At 36.9% G+C, this 20,821-nt stretch overlaps 1 protein-coding gene across 4 annotated transcripts in view; it reads left to right on the forward strand.

Annotated features, from left to right (window-relative positions):
• The window catches only part of PRKG1 (protein kinase cGMP-dependent 1), a 1,343,317-nt gene that overhangs the window by 1,310,405 nt on the left and 12,091 nt on the right, over positions 1 to 20,821 (forward strand). For all 4 annotated transcript variants that reach the window (XM_053663936.1, XM_053663935.1, XM_053663934.1 and 1 more), the window contains 3 exons: positions 834 to 923; positions 10,346 to 10,487; positions 11,921 to 12,084. In XM_053663936.1, coding sequence (XP_053519911.1) covers positions 834 to 923; positions 10,346 to 10,487; positions 11,921 to 12,084 — 396 coding nt within the window. The remainder of the gene's footprint in view (positions 1 to 833; positions 924 to 10,345; positions 10,488 to 11,920; positions 12,085 to 20,821) is intronic.

Genomic DNA, 20,821 nt, shown 5'->3' on the forward strand with positions numbered 1-20,821 from the left:
AACATGATCTTTTCCCAGAATATTTCAAAGATATCTGGGATAAGAACATGATATCGCAAAAGGGATATCAGGGTGTCTAACACTTCGTTTTTCTCTTCTCAGCCTCTCCAAAACTCTACATAGACCTCCAGAGCTTGAAAAACAAAAATGTGAAACATCAAACTCTTTCACCTTTAAGTATTTGAATACTTTTTAAAAATTTTTAAAAATGAAAGGCTATTACAGGCATACAATATTTTCTCCCTCTCTCCTTCCCTTCCCCTCTAAAGATAAATAAAATAAAATACTTCTTTAAAAAAAAATGAAATGGCTATTCCAGCTCAGTATTTTTGAAGGGGAAGAAAATAATGGGAAATATATTTAAATGCAGAAGAAGCTTGTCTAGTTAACTTGCCCATGGCGTTTGCTGAAAATAGGATATAATATGAACATTAAGCGAATAGCACATAAATTTCATATATCTGTATTTGCAAAATGGTACCTACTTTATATCTGTCTACACTGTATGCTTACAACCACTAAATACTGCTCAAGAGTCCATGTTTGGAATATCAACCAAACTGGGGCTGGAGGAATCCCGAGAAGCCCTCTTTGTCCGTCATCACCGGGACTAATGGATCTTGGAGGAGAGACTGGCGCCCACCACGTGCAACTTTTAGTTGTGAGCCATTACCTCCTTTTCCCTGTTTGCAATTCAGATCTGTCTCACCTTTTAGTACAATCTCAAGCTTGGCAAACCAAGGATAAGACTCTAGTCATGGCGGTAAAAAATGTACATGCTTCTGAAAGGCAGTCATGTTTATAACTTTTGTTTTCTTGTTTGCAATTCACAGACTATACAGAACATTTAAGGACAGCAAATATTTGTATATGTTGATGGAAGCTTGCCTAGGTGGAGAGCTGTGGACCATTCTCAGGGATAGGTAGGAGTTTTAAGAAATTTCTATCATGTCTTTAAACTATAAAAATAATATTTACATGTCAACATGTGCTATGTTTCAAAATGCAACATAAATATGGGGCACAACCCCCTATACACATGATTTACTATGAATATGAAACTTGCCGTGTTTCAGATTTGTAACTAATGATACAGGATTAGTCCCCAACAAAAGTAACACCTAGGGAGGTATGTATAAAGACCTTAGTTTAACTGAATTCTTTTTTGAACACCCCCCCTTTTTTTTCCTTTCCCCCCTTTTTCCCCACCCCCCCCTTCCCCCTACCTTCCCTCCCCTCCCCGTCCCTCTCCCCTTTCTTTTTTTTTTTTTTTTTTTTTTTTTTGAGGGAATGGAGCAGACAACGTGCAAAGTAGTAGCCCAATATCTGACAACTGTATACCTAGAATTCAATTCATTGCTGTAATGTGAAGAGAAAGAGTTACTGTGTAGTTGCCATCTGGATTAACTGTCAGTTTAATTGCTCTATTCTTTTCCAGATGGGCAGCCTGCCTTTCCTGGCACTGAGAATTTTTGCTAAAGTAACTTTTTCCTCTACTTTACTCTTTGGTTTCAAAATTAGTGAAAGTTTTCAGCCATTCCTTTCAGGCATTAGCTGGTCCTGGGGGGTGGGGGAAATGAATCTACTCATAAATAGTATTTCATGTAAATATGTAAATCACAGGTGGCAAACACAAAGCCCATGGACTGAATCTGGCCCTCCACCTTGTTTTATCTGGCCCAGAACCTTGCTTCTACCTGTGGCAGCACTGAGCTCTCACTTACTGTTAAGGAGTAGGTACATTTATACAGTCCTAAAATTATACTCAGCCCTTTGAATGCAACCTCAGGGCTGATATGGCCCCCGGTGAAAATGAGTTTGACACCCCTGAATTGTAAACAATTTAATTTAGAGTTACTTTTTTTTTGTCATCTCAGGGAAAGTAAAGTTGGTCTATTTTGTGCTTGTTTTTTTATTTATTCAAAATTCATTTTCTATCTTATATTTATGCAATTAGCAAAAAATCTTTTTTAAAAATATATTCTACAAAATGTCTCGGGAGATTGTTACCAACCCTAAATGTATACTTGAGAGACCACAGTTTTCCTGGGAATTATCTTTTGATCATTTCCTATTAATGATCTAATAACGTTGAGAAATCATCCTTGTTCCTTCAAACATTCAGCTTTAGATCTCTCTCTGTTACAGTGTCACCCCTCATACTTTTCTAAAAGTCTACTCTAGTCAGCCTTTACGTTCCCAGAAAGCCATGTTATTTTTTTGACAACTTGTTACTTTATAGGTATTCTAGAACAGAATAAGTGGTTCTGTGCAAGCTATTGATTTAAAATCTCATTCCTAATTGTGTTTTTAAGGTGCCTTATTTAAAGTAAATCAGCATACAAGAGAACACATCATTTTGGCATTACAGGACCGGGTTAAAAACTATACTAAATTACTACATCATAGTGGATTCTTACATTATTATTGATCATTAATATTTGAGTACAGATTATGTGCCAGGCATTTTGATAGAGGCTGGGGACACAGGAGAAGCAGAAGAGTTCCCAGTGCTCAAACCTACAGCCTCTTGCACAAACATACTATTCTCATTTGTGAGTTAATGCCTGGTTTATCCTAATGTGGTTCTATACTCTATTATTTTGACCTGGCCTTTCAATCCACTGACTTATTTGAAATCTCTACTTTGTTCTAATTAGGAGATTTACAGGTAGAAGTAAACACAAAAGCAATAATGAGCCACACAAAGGAAGGAACAGCTATTTTAAAACTTCTTTTAGCTTCTTTAACTAGACAACAACATAAAAATAGATCTGAAGTCCACTCGTGAGGCATCAGTCTTGCATAGGCATCCAATCCCAACTTATTTTTTGAAAGAAAACATTGTTTCTACTTTTCCCTATCTAACTGGAGTTGGCATTTGGTTGGTTCATAACTGCCAGCCAAGGCTTCAGAGGGAGACGGATGGTGATCTGTCAGGGCAGCTGAGGGTCGCGATCCAGAAGCAGCTTGTCTCGGGAGTACACGGAAGCAAAATACCAATGAATGGCTCTCTCTACCTCCACCAGGCTGACTTTTGATTTTTTTCTTTTTCCTCTCTTTTCTCTTCCTTGGGGCACACAGTCGCCAAGACCCCCCCCTCCAGTGTACGTCATGTTCCCCAAAGAGTCATGAGCTAGAGAAATAGCAGCTACCTGACTCCTCCTTAAAGATGCAGGAGGCAGGACAAGAACTAAGGGGGGTGGAAATGGGAGGGAGGTGGGGAGCACTGGGAGGGTGGGCTGGGTTGGGAGTCAAAGGCAGAAAACTGTACTTGAACACAATTAAATTTTAAAATATAAATAAATAAAGATACAGGAGGGCAGAAGTCTGAACATTAAAATCAATGAAATGATTATATATAAAATCCTTTCAGAATAACTTTCTTCAGCCAACTTTCTTTCTTATATATGTATGTAACCTTATTGGTTTATTCTAAGACTTTCTGTTTTCATTCTTAAGAAATTGTCAAGGGAAAGCGTACATTTGGGTATCCAGGCCCCCATGAATAATAGTGCCACTGACTAACTTTCTCACTGTTTCAATTGAGGCTGAAAATCCAAAGGTTAATTATTAGGAAAAAAAAGCCAAGAAAAGAAGAAAGCAATTATGGTATTAGTCACAGTATATATAAAAATGTCCTTAGTCAAAACAAACCATATTGTTCAATTCATTCAATTTTCTTGTGTCCCGGGGGGGGTAAAAAAAGCAGTAAGGGAGAAGCTATTCTGAAAATATAAGGGAAATGTATTTGGTTTAAGTTTAAGAGACCCTTTTGTGACATTATTCTTTTTTTATCCTTTTTTTAAAATTAATGTTCGAATGCAGTTGTCTTCATTTTCCCACCACCACTTTCCCCGGCCCCACCCACTCCAACTCCCACCTTCGATCTTACCCCCTTTGGCTTTGTCTATGTGTCCTTTATACATGTTCTTCGACAACCCTTCCCCTTCTTTCCCCAGTTATTTCCCACCCCACTCCCCCCTCACAGAGGCTTCCATGACCTTATTCGTCACTGATAGGCGGTATCAGCCCCAGGCCCAGGGATGTAGCTCACGCAGCCTCTGAGAGCAGCGGTCACTCTCCTCTCACCCAGGAGCTGTGCTGACCATTTCCTGTCTCTCCCTTGCTTCTCACCAACACAGGAAAGAAACACAGAGCAGTTTTTGTTTGTGGTCAAGAATTACAGTGATATCATATATATGAACAAGATAGGAAGACTTTTTTATTCTCAGATATGAACTGTAGCAGTGATGTATTAATTATTGCAATTATTTCACTATTTCCTCTCTATTACTATGATGGTTTATTTTCAAGTTTGTGACTCTTTGCTTTCCACAAATTCTGTTCCATTATTTGGAATAGGTTGGTACATACTATATTTTGTTCACCTTTCTTTCATAACACTTAAAGAATTGGAAACCCAGAAGCTTTTTAAAAAATGTAAGTGATTACAATGATTTTTAAAAACTATATATTAAGTATTTATATTAGTGTATAACATTAGTGTTTATGTATTATGTATTGGTATTAATATTTAATACATATTCTAATCTAATGAAATTTAATATTTTAAATATTTACTTAATTTGAAAGTTTTAATGCTGGCATCAATTTATCCATAAATTTCTTGAATAATAGCTTTAAGAACCATAATTTCCAAATTACACACATCTCACTTTTGGTCGTGTGTCTTTCTGGAAGTGTTGTCTAGGCCAGCAAGTGACTTTCCATGTTTATTTTCCTTGATTCCAGCTATTTTGTGGAGAGTGATTTTTTTAATTTAAAAAATTTTTTCAATTATAGTTGACATACACTATTACATTAGGTTCAGGTGTACAACATAATGATTAGACATTTACATCACTTATGCAGTGATCACCCAATAAGTCTGGTACCCCCGACACCATACATAGTTGTTATGTTGACTATATCTCTTATGATGTACATTACACCCCCATAGCTATTTTTATAACTGCCATTGTACCTTTTGATCCCTTCCAGTTTCTTGTCCGTCCCCCTAACTCCTCCTGGTCATGTGAGCTGAGTCCTCCTCTTGCAGTGAGTCTTGATCTCCACTGTCCATCATTGCAGGGACTGATTCTTAGACTGGCTGTGAGAGCGGGCGGTTAGGGAATAGCTGCTGTGCAGGAGCCGACCCCATGGAGCAGGGGTTGCTTTAGTGGGGCTCTGGGGCCAGCCTCGTCTGCCCTTTGTCATTTGTGGAGCTGGTTAGGTGGTACTCTGGTGTGGTCGGAAGCTGGTCACCTGGTGTGTTGTTTCTGGATGTTCTTCAGAGGGGCTGCAGTGCAGGCCAAAGTCAGCTTCCACGTGTGCCCATCATGGGGCCACCCACTGGATGCTACAGAGCGATCTATGGTTGGTTGCTTCTTGTGCTGGTCTTGGAGGCCCTTGGGAAAAACCATGCTGAGAACTGAGGCCAGCTGCTACTAGTGCTGGGCACCATGATGTGGGCTGAAGTCATCCATTTATTGTGCCAGGTTTATGGCTACTTAGTTGAAGCTATGCTCTAGGCCAGCAGCAGTGGCCACAGCTTATGCCAAGCTTGGATCCACCTGATGGACAGTGCAAAGTGAGACTGGTCACCTCTTGTGCGAGGTTTGGGAGCACTTAGCAAAAAGTAAAAGGCATGCAGTCTGGTTGCTATTTGTTTGGGGGTTGTGGGCCTTTGGAATATTTTAGGAAAGTCTGCAGCATGAGACAAAGCAGATCACTGTGTGGGGGAGCTGCTGGGAGGGGTGCAGCCAGACATGTGAGTTGGGTGTTACAGGGTCTCAGGGAATCACCTGGGTGGAGAGAATGGTGTTGTCCAGGTTAATGGAGAACTTGGATTTGGCATATTCCTGTGCCTGCCAGCATTTTGCTCCCCAGAGACAGCTGCCCCAATCCCTGCTCCTCTAGCCCTTACCCTGAAGCCAAGCAATTCAGTTCTTCTCTGTATGTCCCTGCACTCTGACCTGCTGTCTGTACACCAGAGCCCAAAGCTAGCAAGTCTGTGAGAGAGCCAATCCGTGCGTGACCCCTAAAGAGAAACGCATAGGACTCCAGAAGCCCTCAATCTCACTCAGAAAAAAATGCAATCCTCACTGGTTTTCACAGCCAGATATTATGGGGACTCCTCTTCCCAACACTGGTGTCCAGGGCTGGGAAGCTGGGTATGGGGCTGGGCTTCCTGCCTCCTCAGGGAGGAACCTCTGCAGCCAAGATACCCATCCTGATTCTTAATCACTGCCCGTGGGTGTGGCACTTGCCCTTTCCATGTGTCCATCCCTCCTACAGTCTTGACGTGGCAGCTTCTTGATACCCTTAGTTATAGGACTTGTGTTCAGCTAGTATTTAGGTGGTTCTCAATGATGGTTGTTCTATAATTTAATTGTAATTTTGATGTGGTCTTGGGAGGAGGTGAGCACAGCATTTTCCTGCTCCCCATCTTGACCAGAAGTCATATGGAGGTTGATTATTTACATTCTATCTTAAAAGACTTAATAATAGATGATATAGGTTAAAGGTATTTCAAGGAAAGGAGTCTGTTGTCAAAATAATTTACTGCCTCCCAAACTTTGCAAAGGGCAAGGTACCTACACAAGTTGCATGGTACTTTATGTTTGTTCTCTCATTAATAGTTGTTACTGCTCAGTAAAAGAAGAGAACTTACCTTTCTGTAAGAGATGCTCTGTCTTTGTTACATACATTCTGTTGTTTAAGGACTCAATTTATGTCAAGTGAATCAAACATTGCGATGAAATTTTAATATGTGTCTATCAATATATATAACCATCTAATTCAGTAAAATCATTGTTATACACCACCACCTAGTTAAAATAAATACTCATTCCCAATACAGGTATAAGAACCTATCCCTCGTTGTAATTGAAATGACATAATCGCTAAGGCATAATGAACTATTTCAAAGAGCTGGGAGGCAGTGATTTATTTCTTTAAGCAACAATCTAAGTGTTGATAAAATTAGCTCAAATTTACATTGTCATTTCCAATTCTAATAGTAATTTTTCATTTTGAGTCACCCTAATACAATGCTTTGTGACTGCTTTCTAAAAGAGTTATCTTAAAATCCTCAAATTACCTACAGGAAATTTTAGCGATGACACTGAGTTGCTAGTAAACAGTCTGTGCTCAGACATTGTGTTGATTCTTCATATAACATGAAAACATAATTGAGATAAGGGTCTCATTTAATTTTCAAAAGCAGTTACAGATATGTTTATGTATGGGAGACTCTCAATATAGATCTCCTGGACAAAGGAAACCAGCTTCCTAAAACCTTCCAAATTCCAAAATGGCTCAGGAGGAGGGAAATCACGAACCTAATAAGCAGGGCTGTCAAGAACCGCGATCCAAAGATTTATGGCCTGTGCTCCCTTCACATGCTAACGGGAAAAAAAAGGAGAGTTTTGACTGGCAGACACTGAAAGGATACTTTTTGCCCATACACTTGTAAGAAGCATGGGCAAAGTAAAAGGAACAGGCACTAGCAGGAGGCTCCTCAAAGCCAACTGGTGGCATTAGCCTTGGCAGTGAGAAGCAGCAAATACTCAGTAACAGCAATAAGGAGTGTCATAACTTCCCTGTTCCCATGCCCCAAAGACCTCAGACCTGTCCTGTATCAGTTTTCCTACATTAAGATAGTGGCCAAAAAGATTTTTGGTGCTCAATTATAATGGCTATTATTTATTGAGCACCAGCTGTATGTCTGGCCCTCATTTTAAATATATGCATCAATTCCTATATGCTCAGGAAAACCCAATGAGATCGTTTTTATTGTTAGTCTAATTTTTCACAGGGAGTTCCCAAGACCCTGAAAGGTATACTTAGTTGCACAGTAAGTGAAACTCAGAGTTGAGCTCAGGATCCTTGCTTCAGATTCCTTATTCTTAACCTACGGCCTCCTTTGATGACTTCGAGTTGTAGTAAGATTTTTTCATCTTCCTGCTAATCAGCTCATTCAGAATATAAATATGAGTACTTTCCACAGATCTTTCATGGGAAATTGATCTTTCACATAAGCATTTACTCTCCTTACAACATTAATGAAGCATCTGGCCATTTGGTTGCATTAATGACTGAGTATGAAGGAACACACAGAGATATGTTACCCAAATCACAGCTGCAGAAATAAATCTCTTCTTCTAACAGTGATCAAGAATGTGTAGGCATTTCAAAAGGCCCACGCAAATTACAATTAAGATGGTCCTGATTCGAGAAAGTAATCAATTTTCTTATTAAAAGAATACACGTAATGTGAAATAAGACAAACTCTATTCCATGGACTGTTTTGCTTGGGCTTCTTAGTGCTCTTTGCTGTGGAGGGCCAACCTTAGCACTCAAGTAGCCAAAGCTCTGTGTTAATGACCTGCTATCTGTAGTCTGTTATATGTAGATCAGTAGTGATCTATGATGGTGCTTACTATTTTAGGCAAATAATCTTTCCAGTTGAAAGAAATATACTGCTCTTGATAGAAAAACCTACATACTTAAGCATAAAGAAGAAAGGTCCATAAAGGCCCTACTTTAATCCCTTTCCCAATACACAGGATTATATAGTATTAACTTTGTAGAGGTAGCTCCAAGGTAGAAGAAAATGGCAGCATAAAGCATATTATTCATTTCCTAGTATAGATATGATTCTCAAATATTTTTTGTTTTTATTTGGATACTGTTGGAAGAGAGGTACGAAAATCTTAGTAATCATAGTTAATGTTCAGATTATCTAAAAGAGATATCATCATGCTTCAAATTTATTTCATAAGGAAGATTTGTTTTGGGAGGATCTAATTATGTCAGTGACAACTCAGGGAACATTAGGAGTTGATGTGAAGAATACCTTTCTGGAAGATACGGTTTCCAAAAAAATGACCTGAAAGTGGCAGTTTTGGCCTTGGATTCACTGATTAATTTTATACAATAGCAGCCATGTTTCACCTCCCAGTTTGTTAGACTTGACTTCTCAGTATAGAAAGAGAAATAAATAACATCAAAATGCAAATTGACATCAGTGACTCTGGGGAAAGCAAGTCTGGGGCTCCCCTTTGCTGCACACCCTGTCTGGTGCAAAGTGCCTGTGTAGCTGGACTGCATGTCTCTCTTGTTAAGGCTCAGCCCCACCTGAGAGCTGGTGTTCACACTAATGTTCTTGAATTATCATGAAATAATTAAATTGTGTTCACCCCTGGGAAAAGAGGGTAAGAAATCATACTGTATCTTTTTAAGGAATTCCATTAAGAAAATAAACTAAAGGTTTGGCCTAGAACCAAACTACTAGCCTTAGATGTCAAGGTTTCTCCGTTTATTATTACTTTATTAAATAAACGCACCAGACAGGCAGAGAGCTTTCTTGATAAGCAGCATAAACAAGTTTACTAATAAACTTTCCTATTTAATTACCTTTTTGCTTCAAATTAGCTCCATTTTTCTTTCTAATAAGAAAGTTGCCCTGACTGGTGTGGTTCAGTGGATTGCTCGCCAGCCTGTAAACCAAAGGGTTGCTGGTTCGATCCCCGGTCAGGGCACATGCCTGAGTATTGGGCCAGGTCCCCAGTAGGGGGGCATGTGGGAGGCAACCACACAGTGATGTTTCTCTCCCTCTCTTTTTCCTCCTTTCCCCTCAGTGTAAAAATAAATAAACAAAATATTTTTTTAAAAAGTAGAGTAGGAAATAGGTATAGTCTGTTTTGCTGACAGAAGTTTCAAACACAGAAGAATACTTACTTTGTGGCGTGATTGTATCAGAAGTATCTCAACTCATTTTTAAAGTGATTCTTTGAAAATACTAACTTTTAATCACATTTTCATGAAACATATCCATATTATTTAGAAAGATTCAAAAACTCCTCCATGAATAAATATGACTAACCTCATAAAAAGTTACTCATAACTAACCCTTTTAATTCCTCAAAACTCCTCCTTTTAAAGGAGAGTTTCTCCTTTAAAAGACACCCCTTGATAGACAAGCTCTAAAAGAGGGTTTTTTTCTGTCTTCCACCCACCACTGCATTGCTGTCTTTTTGCTTGTAGTGGGCCAGTAGGAGGAGGAAGCCACCAACTACCTAAAACATGATATGAATTTCAGCCCTTCCTCAGTGTTTTCAGGAAGTTAAACTATCCTATTTATAAGGGCAAAGAACTCCTTGATTTAATCCTCAAATGCTTTTGATAACCCAGTTCAGTATCTATCTAGGACATTTGGTCAGCAGGATTTGGCCTCCGGGGTCAAATTTGGGCACAGGAATATACTGAAATTAGAAATAAAACCTTATTAGACAAACTAACTTCTTACATACTTTTTATTCCGTTTTCTATGTCTTAGAGGTTCATTTGAAGATTCTACAACCAGATTTTACACAGCATGTGTGGTAGAAGCGTTTGCCTATCTGCATTCCAAAGGAATCATTTACAGGGACCTCAAGCCAGAAAATCTCATCCTAGATCACCGGGGTTACGCCAAACTGGTCAGTATACCTCACACACTTCCTGCCCTGCAGTTTTAACATACTGGTTTACAAGTCGTGTTCCTTTGCTACTATAAAACCTCATTTTTCTTTTTACATATGAGAACTTTTCTTTAAAACTTACTATTTTCAACTAGCTATTCTTCAATGTATGAGAAATTAAATTGGCTGGTTTGAATTAATAATATCCTGGTAAAACATGCTACAGTGGACTCCTGCTTGCTGGCATGTGTTCACAGACCTGGTAGAATTCTGTAGAAATTCTTTTTCTAGCTAGCTTTCTGCCCTCCAACAGGAACAGGTATTTATATTAGGGGAAGTTGTGAATCAGTTTAATATTTTAGATTTGACAATAATGCAATTGGGAAAAATGGGCTTTGCAGATAACTGTATCCACACCATGCTAATAATAGTAGTGATAATTTTTTTAAAAATTGGTCAAGAATGTTAAAGATGTATTATGGAAAGTAAGTTTTTATTTATTTTTATTTTTTAAATGCATGACTTTTGATGGCTTTGATTCTCTCAGTACCTGATTCGAATTTTTAACATTTATACATTTTTATGCAGCATGAAATTTCAAAGAAATTAAGTAAATGGCAGTTCATTATTTGTATTCACAAGCAAATCATTTTAGAAAAAAATCTATTTTCTGCATTTGAGGATCCTTCTTCAAAAGGTTCCTAGAAAAATGAAGGAAACATTTTCATTTTTCTATCTGCTTGGGCTGACCAACAGCAGTGATTGGTCTTCCCACTTTATTAGCTCTTTCAATAGAGTGTCTTCTAAATTAATACTAAATGAATTCTCAATTTCACTGAATCCAGCAAAAATCATATACTCGTCTACTCTGAGAAATATATCAAGTAGGTCCAAGTAGTCTTTTAAAACTTTGAGTAAAGGAGAAATGATCTTGCCCTGGCTGGTATGGCTCAGTGTATTGAGCACTGGCCTGTGAACTGAAAGGTCTCCATTTCGACTCCTGGTCCGGGCACATGCCTGGGTTGCAGGTCAGGTCCAAGTTGGGGGTGTGTGAGGCAACCGATCCATGTTTCTCCCCCCTTTTTTCTCCCTCCTTTCCTTTCTGTCTAAAAGAAAATAAAATATTTTTTTTAAAAAGAAATTATTTGTTTATGCCCCAACCTCCATTGGCATAAATGAAGGAAAAATGGAAAGTGTTTTCAGAAAGAAAATTTGCCTTTATTTTTAATGATACGAATTTCATCCTTTACTTAGATTTCAACTTATTCAATTAAAGGCAAATTTGAGCAGGCAGGCTTTGTTTGCAATATAGGTGATTCCTTTTTGAAGACAGGATTTTAACTTGCATCTCTTAATTTTTTTTATCATCAGTGTACTTCAGCAAAATAACTTCTTGCTTTTAAACTTAATCATAAGTGGCTTGAAATATCTTGTTTTTCTCTCTTTGTAAGGTTGATTTTGGCTTTGCAAAGAAAATAGGATTTGGAAAGAAAACATGGACTTTTTGTGGGACTCCAGAGTATGTGGCCCCAGAGATCATCCTGAACAAAGGCCATGACATTTCAGCCGACTACTGGTCCCTGGGAATTCTAATGTATGAACTTCTGACTGGCAGGTATGGACATTGATTGAGAACTGCTGATGAAAATAGACCAGGAAACAGCTACGCACCCCTGCCTTTGTCACTCTCGTTAGACCATCTTAAAGTACTTTTTACCATATCTTGTTACCACACTTTTAATTAGTGATGCAGATGACCTGGAGTTCATAAAGCAGAGCTTAAAATGACTCAGATGAGGGCAATAAACGCAGCATCAACTTTTGGACTCATTATTGCTAATTCTGTATACAAGTGTGAATATGGAATGATATAGTGTCTTTCTGTGAGATCTTTGAGCCTAGTCATTTAGCCAGCAATGAAACAAGGGAAATTATAGTTATATAAAAATATCTAGGGTCGACCATGTATATAAATAAGAGGCCCTGTTAGCAAGTGTTATATCTAAATGAAATTTGAATACTTTGCAGGTCTCTTATGTAATAATATTATAGTCATAAACACTAAAAAAGGTACTGTGGATACTACCAGGTATAAAACAGTCTAGAAACATTTTGAGAAAAAGAAAAACAAATACACTACCAAGCCATGCACTCAGGACTGTGAGCAATAGGGTCATTATTACTTGCAGAGTTCAGAAGGCTGGGATTTATCCGGAAAGATTTTGAAGAAGAAGAGGCTGCAGCTGGGCCTTACAGTAAGAATTCAGAAAGCAAGCAGGGGCATGCGCATTGCTGGACGTGAGACATGGCTTAAATAGAGATGCAGTAGTGGTCAAAGATGTGAAGATGTTTCATGTTTTGAAAAAAGGGATGGAAAGCAGTTAGTCACCTTTCAAGGATTACGATTGGTATACTTGAGCATTTGGACTCTATTCACAGAGGGAATCATTGAGTATTTTCTGACAAAGGAATGAGATGTGTTATGATATTTAAGGAAAAACAGCAGAAATTGGAAGGTGGATGGGGACGCTAGTTTGAAGATCATTAGTAATTTAGAACTAGGATGCTGGGAGTCCAGAATAAGGTTAAGAGAGTGGACAGAGAGGGATAGACATGAAGTGGGATATGAAAGAATTAGTTAAGAGAACTTAGTAGCTATACTGAAAATGAGACCCTTAGACTCATCGGCGTTCTTTGTGAAGTATCAGTGAACATACAAAGCACTTAGAAGAGTGTCTAGAACATAAGAAATCTCCCATAAATGCTAGCAGCTACTACTGCTACTCCCATTGCCAGGAATACTTATACCGTGCTTTTAATTTTATTTGTAGACATTTTAAACTATTACCCTTGGAACTTCTATGTTGATTTCAAAATAACTATCTGTGACCTAACCCAATTTTATTCAATATTTGCCATTGGCATAAAGGTAAATTATTTTAAATATATGACAAATTAAGTAGACATATAAGTATATCAATGATTTGGACAACAGAGCAAGTTGAATTTAACATACAGATGTGTATATATGGGTGGAGAGATAATCTTTCTGGTGTTCTTTAAATGTCTATAAAAACCAATTATATAATAAATGGAAGAAAACTCTATTAACTAAGAATTAAAATATTAACCATTAATAACTAAAATCTTAACCATGGTAAATTCTATGTCTCTTTATACACTTAAACTTTTTCTATAATCATTATTTATTGAGTAATAAGGAAAAATATAAAACCATACTGTTAAAGATTAGTATATACTAAACTGTAATGAAATTCTTAATAGAAGAATTCTTAATTGTTGAAATTTCACAGTTCACACTATGTTACTGCCACACAATGTAACTACAGATTAATACAAATATTTAAAAGAAAAAGTCTACACACTTGAAAATGTATAAATCACTTTTCTAAATAACCACAGGGACATAGAAATTATGAAACAATAAAATAGTAATAGAAATAATAAAACCATATAATCTGTGGGGTATGGCCAAAGCTGAACTTAATTATCATACTTATATCATAAACAATGCCTATGATTACAAAATCAGTGAGCTTAGGAGGATATGGTTGAAGATGGCAACATAAGAGGACCCTGAACTCACCCCCCCTTCCATGAACACACCAAATCTACAGCTACATATGGAACAACTTTTGCTGAAAAAAAAAAGAAACTCTAAAAGCTGGCTAAGTGATTTCTCTGCATTGGGTGAATGACAGCAGGCCCGTGTAGAAGAGGGTGGGAGAGGCTGGGACACAGTCTTGCCATAAACACCAGCACCGATGTGACAACCCACAATCAGGAGGAAACTCCAAGTTAGAGCTTCAGACTGAGGAGCACAGGGTTTGGACTCCACGTCTAGCACCTCCAGCATTAAGACCTGCATCTGAGAGGTGAGCCCCTCAAACATCTAGCTTTGAAAACTAATACACCTCACACCACGAGACCTACAAGGCTACGGTGGTATGAAAAATGGCTCTGAAAGGACTCCTGCACTCGGACTCACTTGCCCCAGGGCCCAGTGCACAGGCACAGTGGAAGACACTCATTTGCTCGTCGGAGTGTTGGCCTGAGTGGCAAGTATTTACTTGGGAACCTGTTGGGGTGCTCGCCAGGGACCAAAACTGGCAGGTACAATCTTCATGCTCTCCTTCCACCTTGCTCCAGCTGAGGAATGACATTTTTTAATTTTATGTTTTTTTTCTTTTATTCTCTCTCTTTTTTCTTTCCTGGCCAGTGCCATCTCTATGCCTCTCCTGTGCCTCACTCAAGCTATTGGGCACTCTGATTGTGCTCTTTGCTACTGCTCTCCATTGTGCCAGAATCTTCAGAGGGAGCGTTTATAGTGAAGTACCAGGGTGCAAAATTGGTATACAGAAAGCCCTCACATTTCTATATACTAATAACAAACAATCCCATTTACAGTTGCATCAAAAAGAATGAAATACCATATTCATGATTTGGAAGGATTGATATCATGAAAATGATGATACTATCCAAAGCAATCTAGAGATTGAATGTAACCCATATCAAAATACCAATGACATGCTTCTCATAACTATTAGAACAAATAATCCCAACATTTATTAGAACTGCAAATAGTCAAAGCCGTCTTGAAAAAGAAGAGTAAAGTTGGAAGAATCTCACATACTTATTTCAAACTATACTACAAATCTATAATAATCAAAACAGTACGTGAATAGGCACATAAATTAAGAGAAAGAAGAAGAAATTAGAAGGATCACAAAACCTGATATCAAACTCTATTACAAGGCCACTGTAATAAAAACAGCCTGGTAGTGGCATAAAAACAGGCGCATAGACCAATGGAACAGAACAGAGAGCCCAGAAGTAAACCCAAGTCTCTACTGTCCATTAATATTTGACGAAGGGGCGGAAGCATGGAGTAAAAACAGCCTCTTCAACAAATAGTGTTGGGAAATCTGGACAGCTACATGCAAAAAAAAAACCCCACCATATACAAAAATAAGTGCAAAATGCGTAAAAGACTTAAATATGTTGCAACACAATAAAAGTTCTAGAGGAGAACATAAGCAGGAAAATCTCAGATATTCCACGTAGCAATATCTTCACCAATATGTCCCCTAACAGCAAGGGACATAGAGGAAAGAGTAACCAATAGGATTTCATCAAAATAAAAAGCTTCTATACCACTAAAGAAAACACCAGCAAACTGAAAAGGGAACCAACTGCATGGGAAAATATATTTGCAAATGATACCTCGGGCAAGGGTTTGATATCCAAAATATATAAAGAACTCACATGGCTCTAGTCCAGGAAGACAACCCAATTAAAAAATGAGCAAAGGACCTGAACAGCACTTCTCCAAGGACATACATAGGGCCCAGAGACATATGAAAAAATGCTCATCACTAGCCGTCAGAGAGATGCAAATTAAAACCACAACCAGTTACCACTTACATCAGTCAGAATGGCCATCATAAACAAACCAACAAACAACAAGTGCTGGAGAAAAGGGAACCCTACTGTTCGTGGGAATGCAGACTTGTGCAGCCACTGTGGAAAACTAATGGAATTTCCTCAAATAACTAAAAATGGACTGCCTTTTGACCTAACAGTTTCTCTGCTGGGATTATACCCTAAGAATCCTGAAACACCAATCCAAAAGAACCTATGTATCCCAATATTCATAGCAGCAGAATTTATAATAGCCAAGTGCTGGAAGCAACCTAAGTTACCATCAGTAAATGAGTGGATGTAAACACTGTGATACATTTACACAATGGAATACTATGCAGCAGTAATAAAAAAGGAGCTCCTACCCTTGGCAACAGCATGGATGGATCTGAAAAGCATTATGCTAAGTGAAATAAGCCAGGTGGTGAAAGACAAATACCATATGATCTCACCTATAAGTAGAACCTAATCAACAAAACAAACAAGCAAGCACAATATAACCAGAGACACTGAAATTAAGGACAACCTGGCAATAACCAGAGGGGATGTAGGAAGGACAATGGGGGAGGGAGGGTGAAGGGTTGTCAGGGAACATGTATAAAGGACACGTGGACAAAGCCAAAAGGGAATAGGATAGAGGGTGGGAAGTGGGGATGGCTGGTGTGGGGGAGTGGAGGGAGCAGACAATGGAGACAACTGTACTTGAACAACAATTAAAAAAAAAGAAATAGAACAGAATTTAGAATCCAGAAATAAACACATGCTCATATGGTCAACTAAACTATGGCAAAGCAGGCAAAAATATACAATGAAGAATTAATAGTTTCTTCAGCAAGTGGTCCATTGGGAAAAATGGACAGATACATGAAAAAAATGAAACTGGACCACTTTCTTATACCATATACAAACATGAACCCAAAATGGTTTAACCACTTAAATGTAAGATCTGAAAACATAATAGTCCTAGAAGAAAACATAAGTCGTAAGTATTTGACATTAGTCTGAGTAATATCTTTTTGGATATGTTCCCTCAATCAGGGAAAACAAAAGAAAAAAACTAAATAAATGGGACTTCATCAAACCATAAAGCTTCTGTACAGTGAAGGAAACCATAAAAATGAAGCAGAAAGACAACCTACAGAGTAGGAGAATATTTTCGCAAATGATATATTCTATATGGGATTGACAATAAAAAATATAAGAAATTGTACAACTCAATACCAAGAAAAAATTTTAAAAAACAATCCAATCAAAAAATAAAAATAGGACAAAAAAATCATTTCTCCGAAGAACACATACAGATGTTCAACAGATATATGAAAATTTATTCAACATCACTAATCATCAGGGAAATGCAAATTAAAACCAAAATGGGATTACCACCTCACACCTGTCATAATGGCAAACGGGAGTGTCATGATACATTTAAAATGTGGAAAGAAAAAAAATTCCAACCAAGAATACTATATCTGGTGAAGTTATTATTCAGAATTGAAGGAGAGATGAAGAGTTTTCCAGATGAGCAAAAGCTAAAGAAATTCATTACCAGTAAACCAGCCATCCAAAAAAAAAAAAAGGTTAAGAAACTTGTTTAAATTTAAAAGAAAAAGTACTAATTAGTAACAAGAACACATATGAAAGTAAGGTGTCACAGGTAAAGGTAAACATATGGTAAAACTTTAATCACTTAAAGCTAGTAAGCAAGTTAAAAGACAAAATTTGCAAAAAAAACACCCCCAAAACAAAAAAACTACCTACCATAAATAAAGGATACAAAAGATAAAAAGCTATAAAATATGGTATCAGAAACATAAAATATTGGGAAGGGGAATGCAGTGCTTTAGAATACATTCAAACTTGAATTATTATCTACTTAACATAAGATGGTTACAAACACAAATTGTTATAGGTCAAGTGTCATGATGATCATGAAGCTAAAACCTATGTAGATATCCAAAAGATAAAGAGAAATGAATCAAAGGATACCACTAAAGAAGCTCCTCAAACCACAAAGGAAGAGAGCAAGAGACGAAGAACAGACCGAGAGGAACAATTCATCAGCCCGCCAAAATTAACAAAATAGCAGTCAGTATAGAGCTGCCAATAATTGCTGTACAGTGTAAGTAGACTCAGTTCTCAAATCAAAAGACAGAGAGTGGCTGAATAAATTTTTTTAAATGAGCCATTTATATGCTGCCTACAAAAGTCTCACTTCAGGTGTTAGGAGTAAAGGGATGGAAAGAGATATTATCTGTGCAAATGGAAATGGAAGAAAACAGGGCTAACTGTAGTTATACAAGAGAAAATAGACTTTAAAGAAAGACGATAAAACAGATGAAGTCATTACATAATGATAAAGTGGTCAGTTCAGCAAGAGGACATAAAATTTGCAAATAAATTGGTATACACTCCATATGTGAGCACTTAAATGTATAAAGCCAATACTAACAAAGCCAATGGGAGAAATAGACAGCATACAGTAATAACTAGGGGATCTTTATATCCTACTTACATCGATAGATAGATCAAGTCAACCAGGCAACATCAGCCTTTAATGAGACCTTAGGCCAGATGAAGTCAAGAGATAATACAGAACATTTTACCCAAAAGCAACAGAATGTATGTTCTTCTTGTGTGCACATTCAACATTCTCCAAAATTCATATGTTAGGCCACAAAACAGGGTTTAATAAATTTAAGAAAATCGAAATTATTTCAAGCATCTTTCCCAACTACAGCAATATGAAACTAGAAATCAATTTAAAAGAAAACAGGAAAAATCACAAACATGTAGAGATTAAACAACATGCTACTGAACAACCAATGAGTCATTGAGGATATCGAAAGAGAAATAAAAATTATGTATATACAAAAGAAACTGAAAACACAACATTCCACAATGTATAAGATGCAACAAAATTAGTTCTTAGATGGAAGTTCATAGTAATAAATGCTCAGATCAAGAAACAAAAATAATCTCAAACAACCTAATTTTACACTTGAAAAAAAAAAACAAATAAAACCCATAAGTACAATGAAGGACGGGAATAAAGATCACATTAGAAACAGATTAAATACAGATTTAAAAAGAAAAAAAAGATCAATGAAACTAAGAGCTAGTTCTTTGAAAAGAACCTTAGCTAAACTCACCAAAAAAAAGGACTTAAATAAATGTAATCATAAATGAAATAGAAAACCTTACAATTGATACCACAGAAGAAAAAAAATTATAAGAGAATGTGTGAACAAATTGGACAACTGAGAAAAAATGGATACATTTCTATAAGCGTACAACCTATTGAGATTTAATCATGAAGAAATAGAAAAAAATCAACAGACTGATTACTAATAAGAAGATTGAGTTAGTAATCAAAAAATTACCAAGAAGCAAAAATTCAGGACCAGGTAGCTTCACTGGTGAATTCTATCAAATGTTGAGAGAAGAGTTAATGCCAATCTTTCTCAAATTTTTCTAAAAAATACAAGAGAAAGTAACACTTCTAAGTTTGTTGTCTGATACCAGCATTTCTCTGGTACCAAACCCAGATGAGGATGACCTGAGAATTTTAAATTATAGGACAATATGTCTGATGAAAATTGATGTAAAAATTCAATAAAATATTGGCAAACCATATTCAACAATACATTAAAAGGAGCATACATCATAATCAAGTGGGATTTATTCCAAGGATGGTTCTACATTCACGAATCAATCGATGTGATAAACCACATTCACAAAATAAAGGATAAAAACCACATGATTATCTCAGTAGATGCAGACAAAAACATTGAACAGAAATTAACATTCTTTCCTGATAAAAACTCTCAACAAAATGAGTACAGCAGCAATATACTTTGATATAGCAAATGCCATGTATGAGAAGCCCTTAGTATTAAACTCAGTGATGGAAGCTGAAAGTTTTCACACCATGGTCAGTAACAGGATAAGGATACCCACCCTTACCATTTTTATTCAACATAGTATTTTGAGTCCAAGGCAGATCAGGCAAATAAATAAATAGAATTCACATTGGAAAAGAAGTGGTAAATTATTTGCAAACGACTTATTATACAGCACCTGGCACAAATAACACCCCTTTTTATTACAAAATCTTTTATTACAAAATCATAAGCATGTACTACTTAAAGCATGTAATACGGTCTGCTCAATAAATGGTTTGGGAAATGTAGATCACTCCCTTACACCATATACAACAATTACCTCAAAATAGATTAAAGACATGAATGTAAGACCATAAGACCTGAATGTGATCTAATGAATTAGAAATTAGGTTAAGTAATTGAATTTTGGGTATTGAACAGAATTAAAATCTTATAATCTTTGGCAGTCTTAACACTAAAATTAAAAAACAGTATAGATGGGGAAGAGAAGATAAGAATGACTATAGGAGAACCCATTTGTCATCGTTTACAATTAAGAATCTTAACTATTCTTCTATAGTTAAATTACTGGGTTTGCCAAAATGTCCGTATGTTTTTTCTGTAAAATAAAAGACACCTTTTTCTTTTTCACCAATAACTTTATTGATTTGAATATTTTGAGTATGTCAGCTATCTCCCACATGGATTAACACAAATAGTCCTCAATTAATGTCACTATTAAATGGCTATCAATTCCAACCAGTCTGTCCCACCGGGGAGCATTGTCCAGTGAGAAATTTCCAGTGCTAAAATTCACAGACCACTTTTGACACGTTCAGTCAGTCACAGCGCCTTCTCTATACACTGCACAACACTGCACAAATCTTTTTTTGCATTTTTTTGCATTTCAGTTTATACTTTTCTTGACGTAATCAAGCATAATATGGTGAAAATGTTGCATATTTCCTTCCATCTTCAATATTAAAATTGTTATGCAAAAATTTACCAGTTTTGATAATTTTTAAAATA

Source organism: Artibeus jamaicensis, unplaced genomic scaffold (genome assembly GCF_021234435.1).
Source record: "Artibeus jamaicensis isolate MK-2021 breed Jamaican fruit bat unplaced genomic scaffold, CSHL_Jam_final contig_332, whole genome shotgun sequence".
Taxonomy (NCBI): Eukaryota; Metazoa; Chordata; class Mammalia; order Chiroptera; family Phyllostomidae; genus Artibeus; species Artibeus jamaicensis.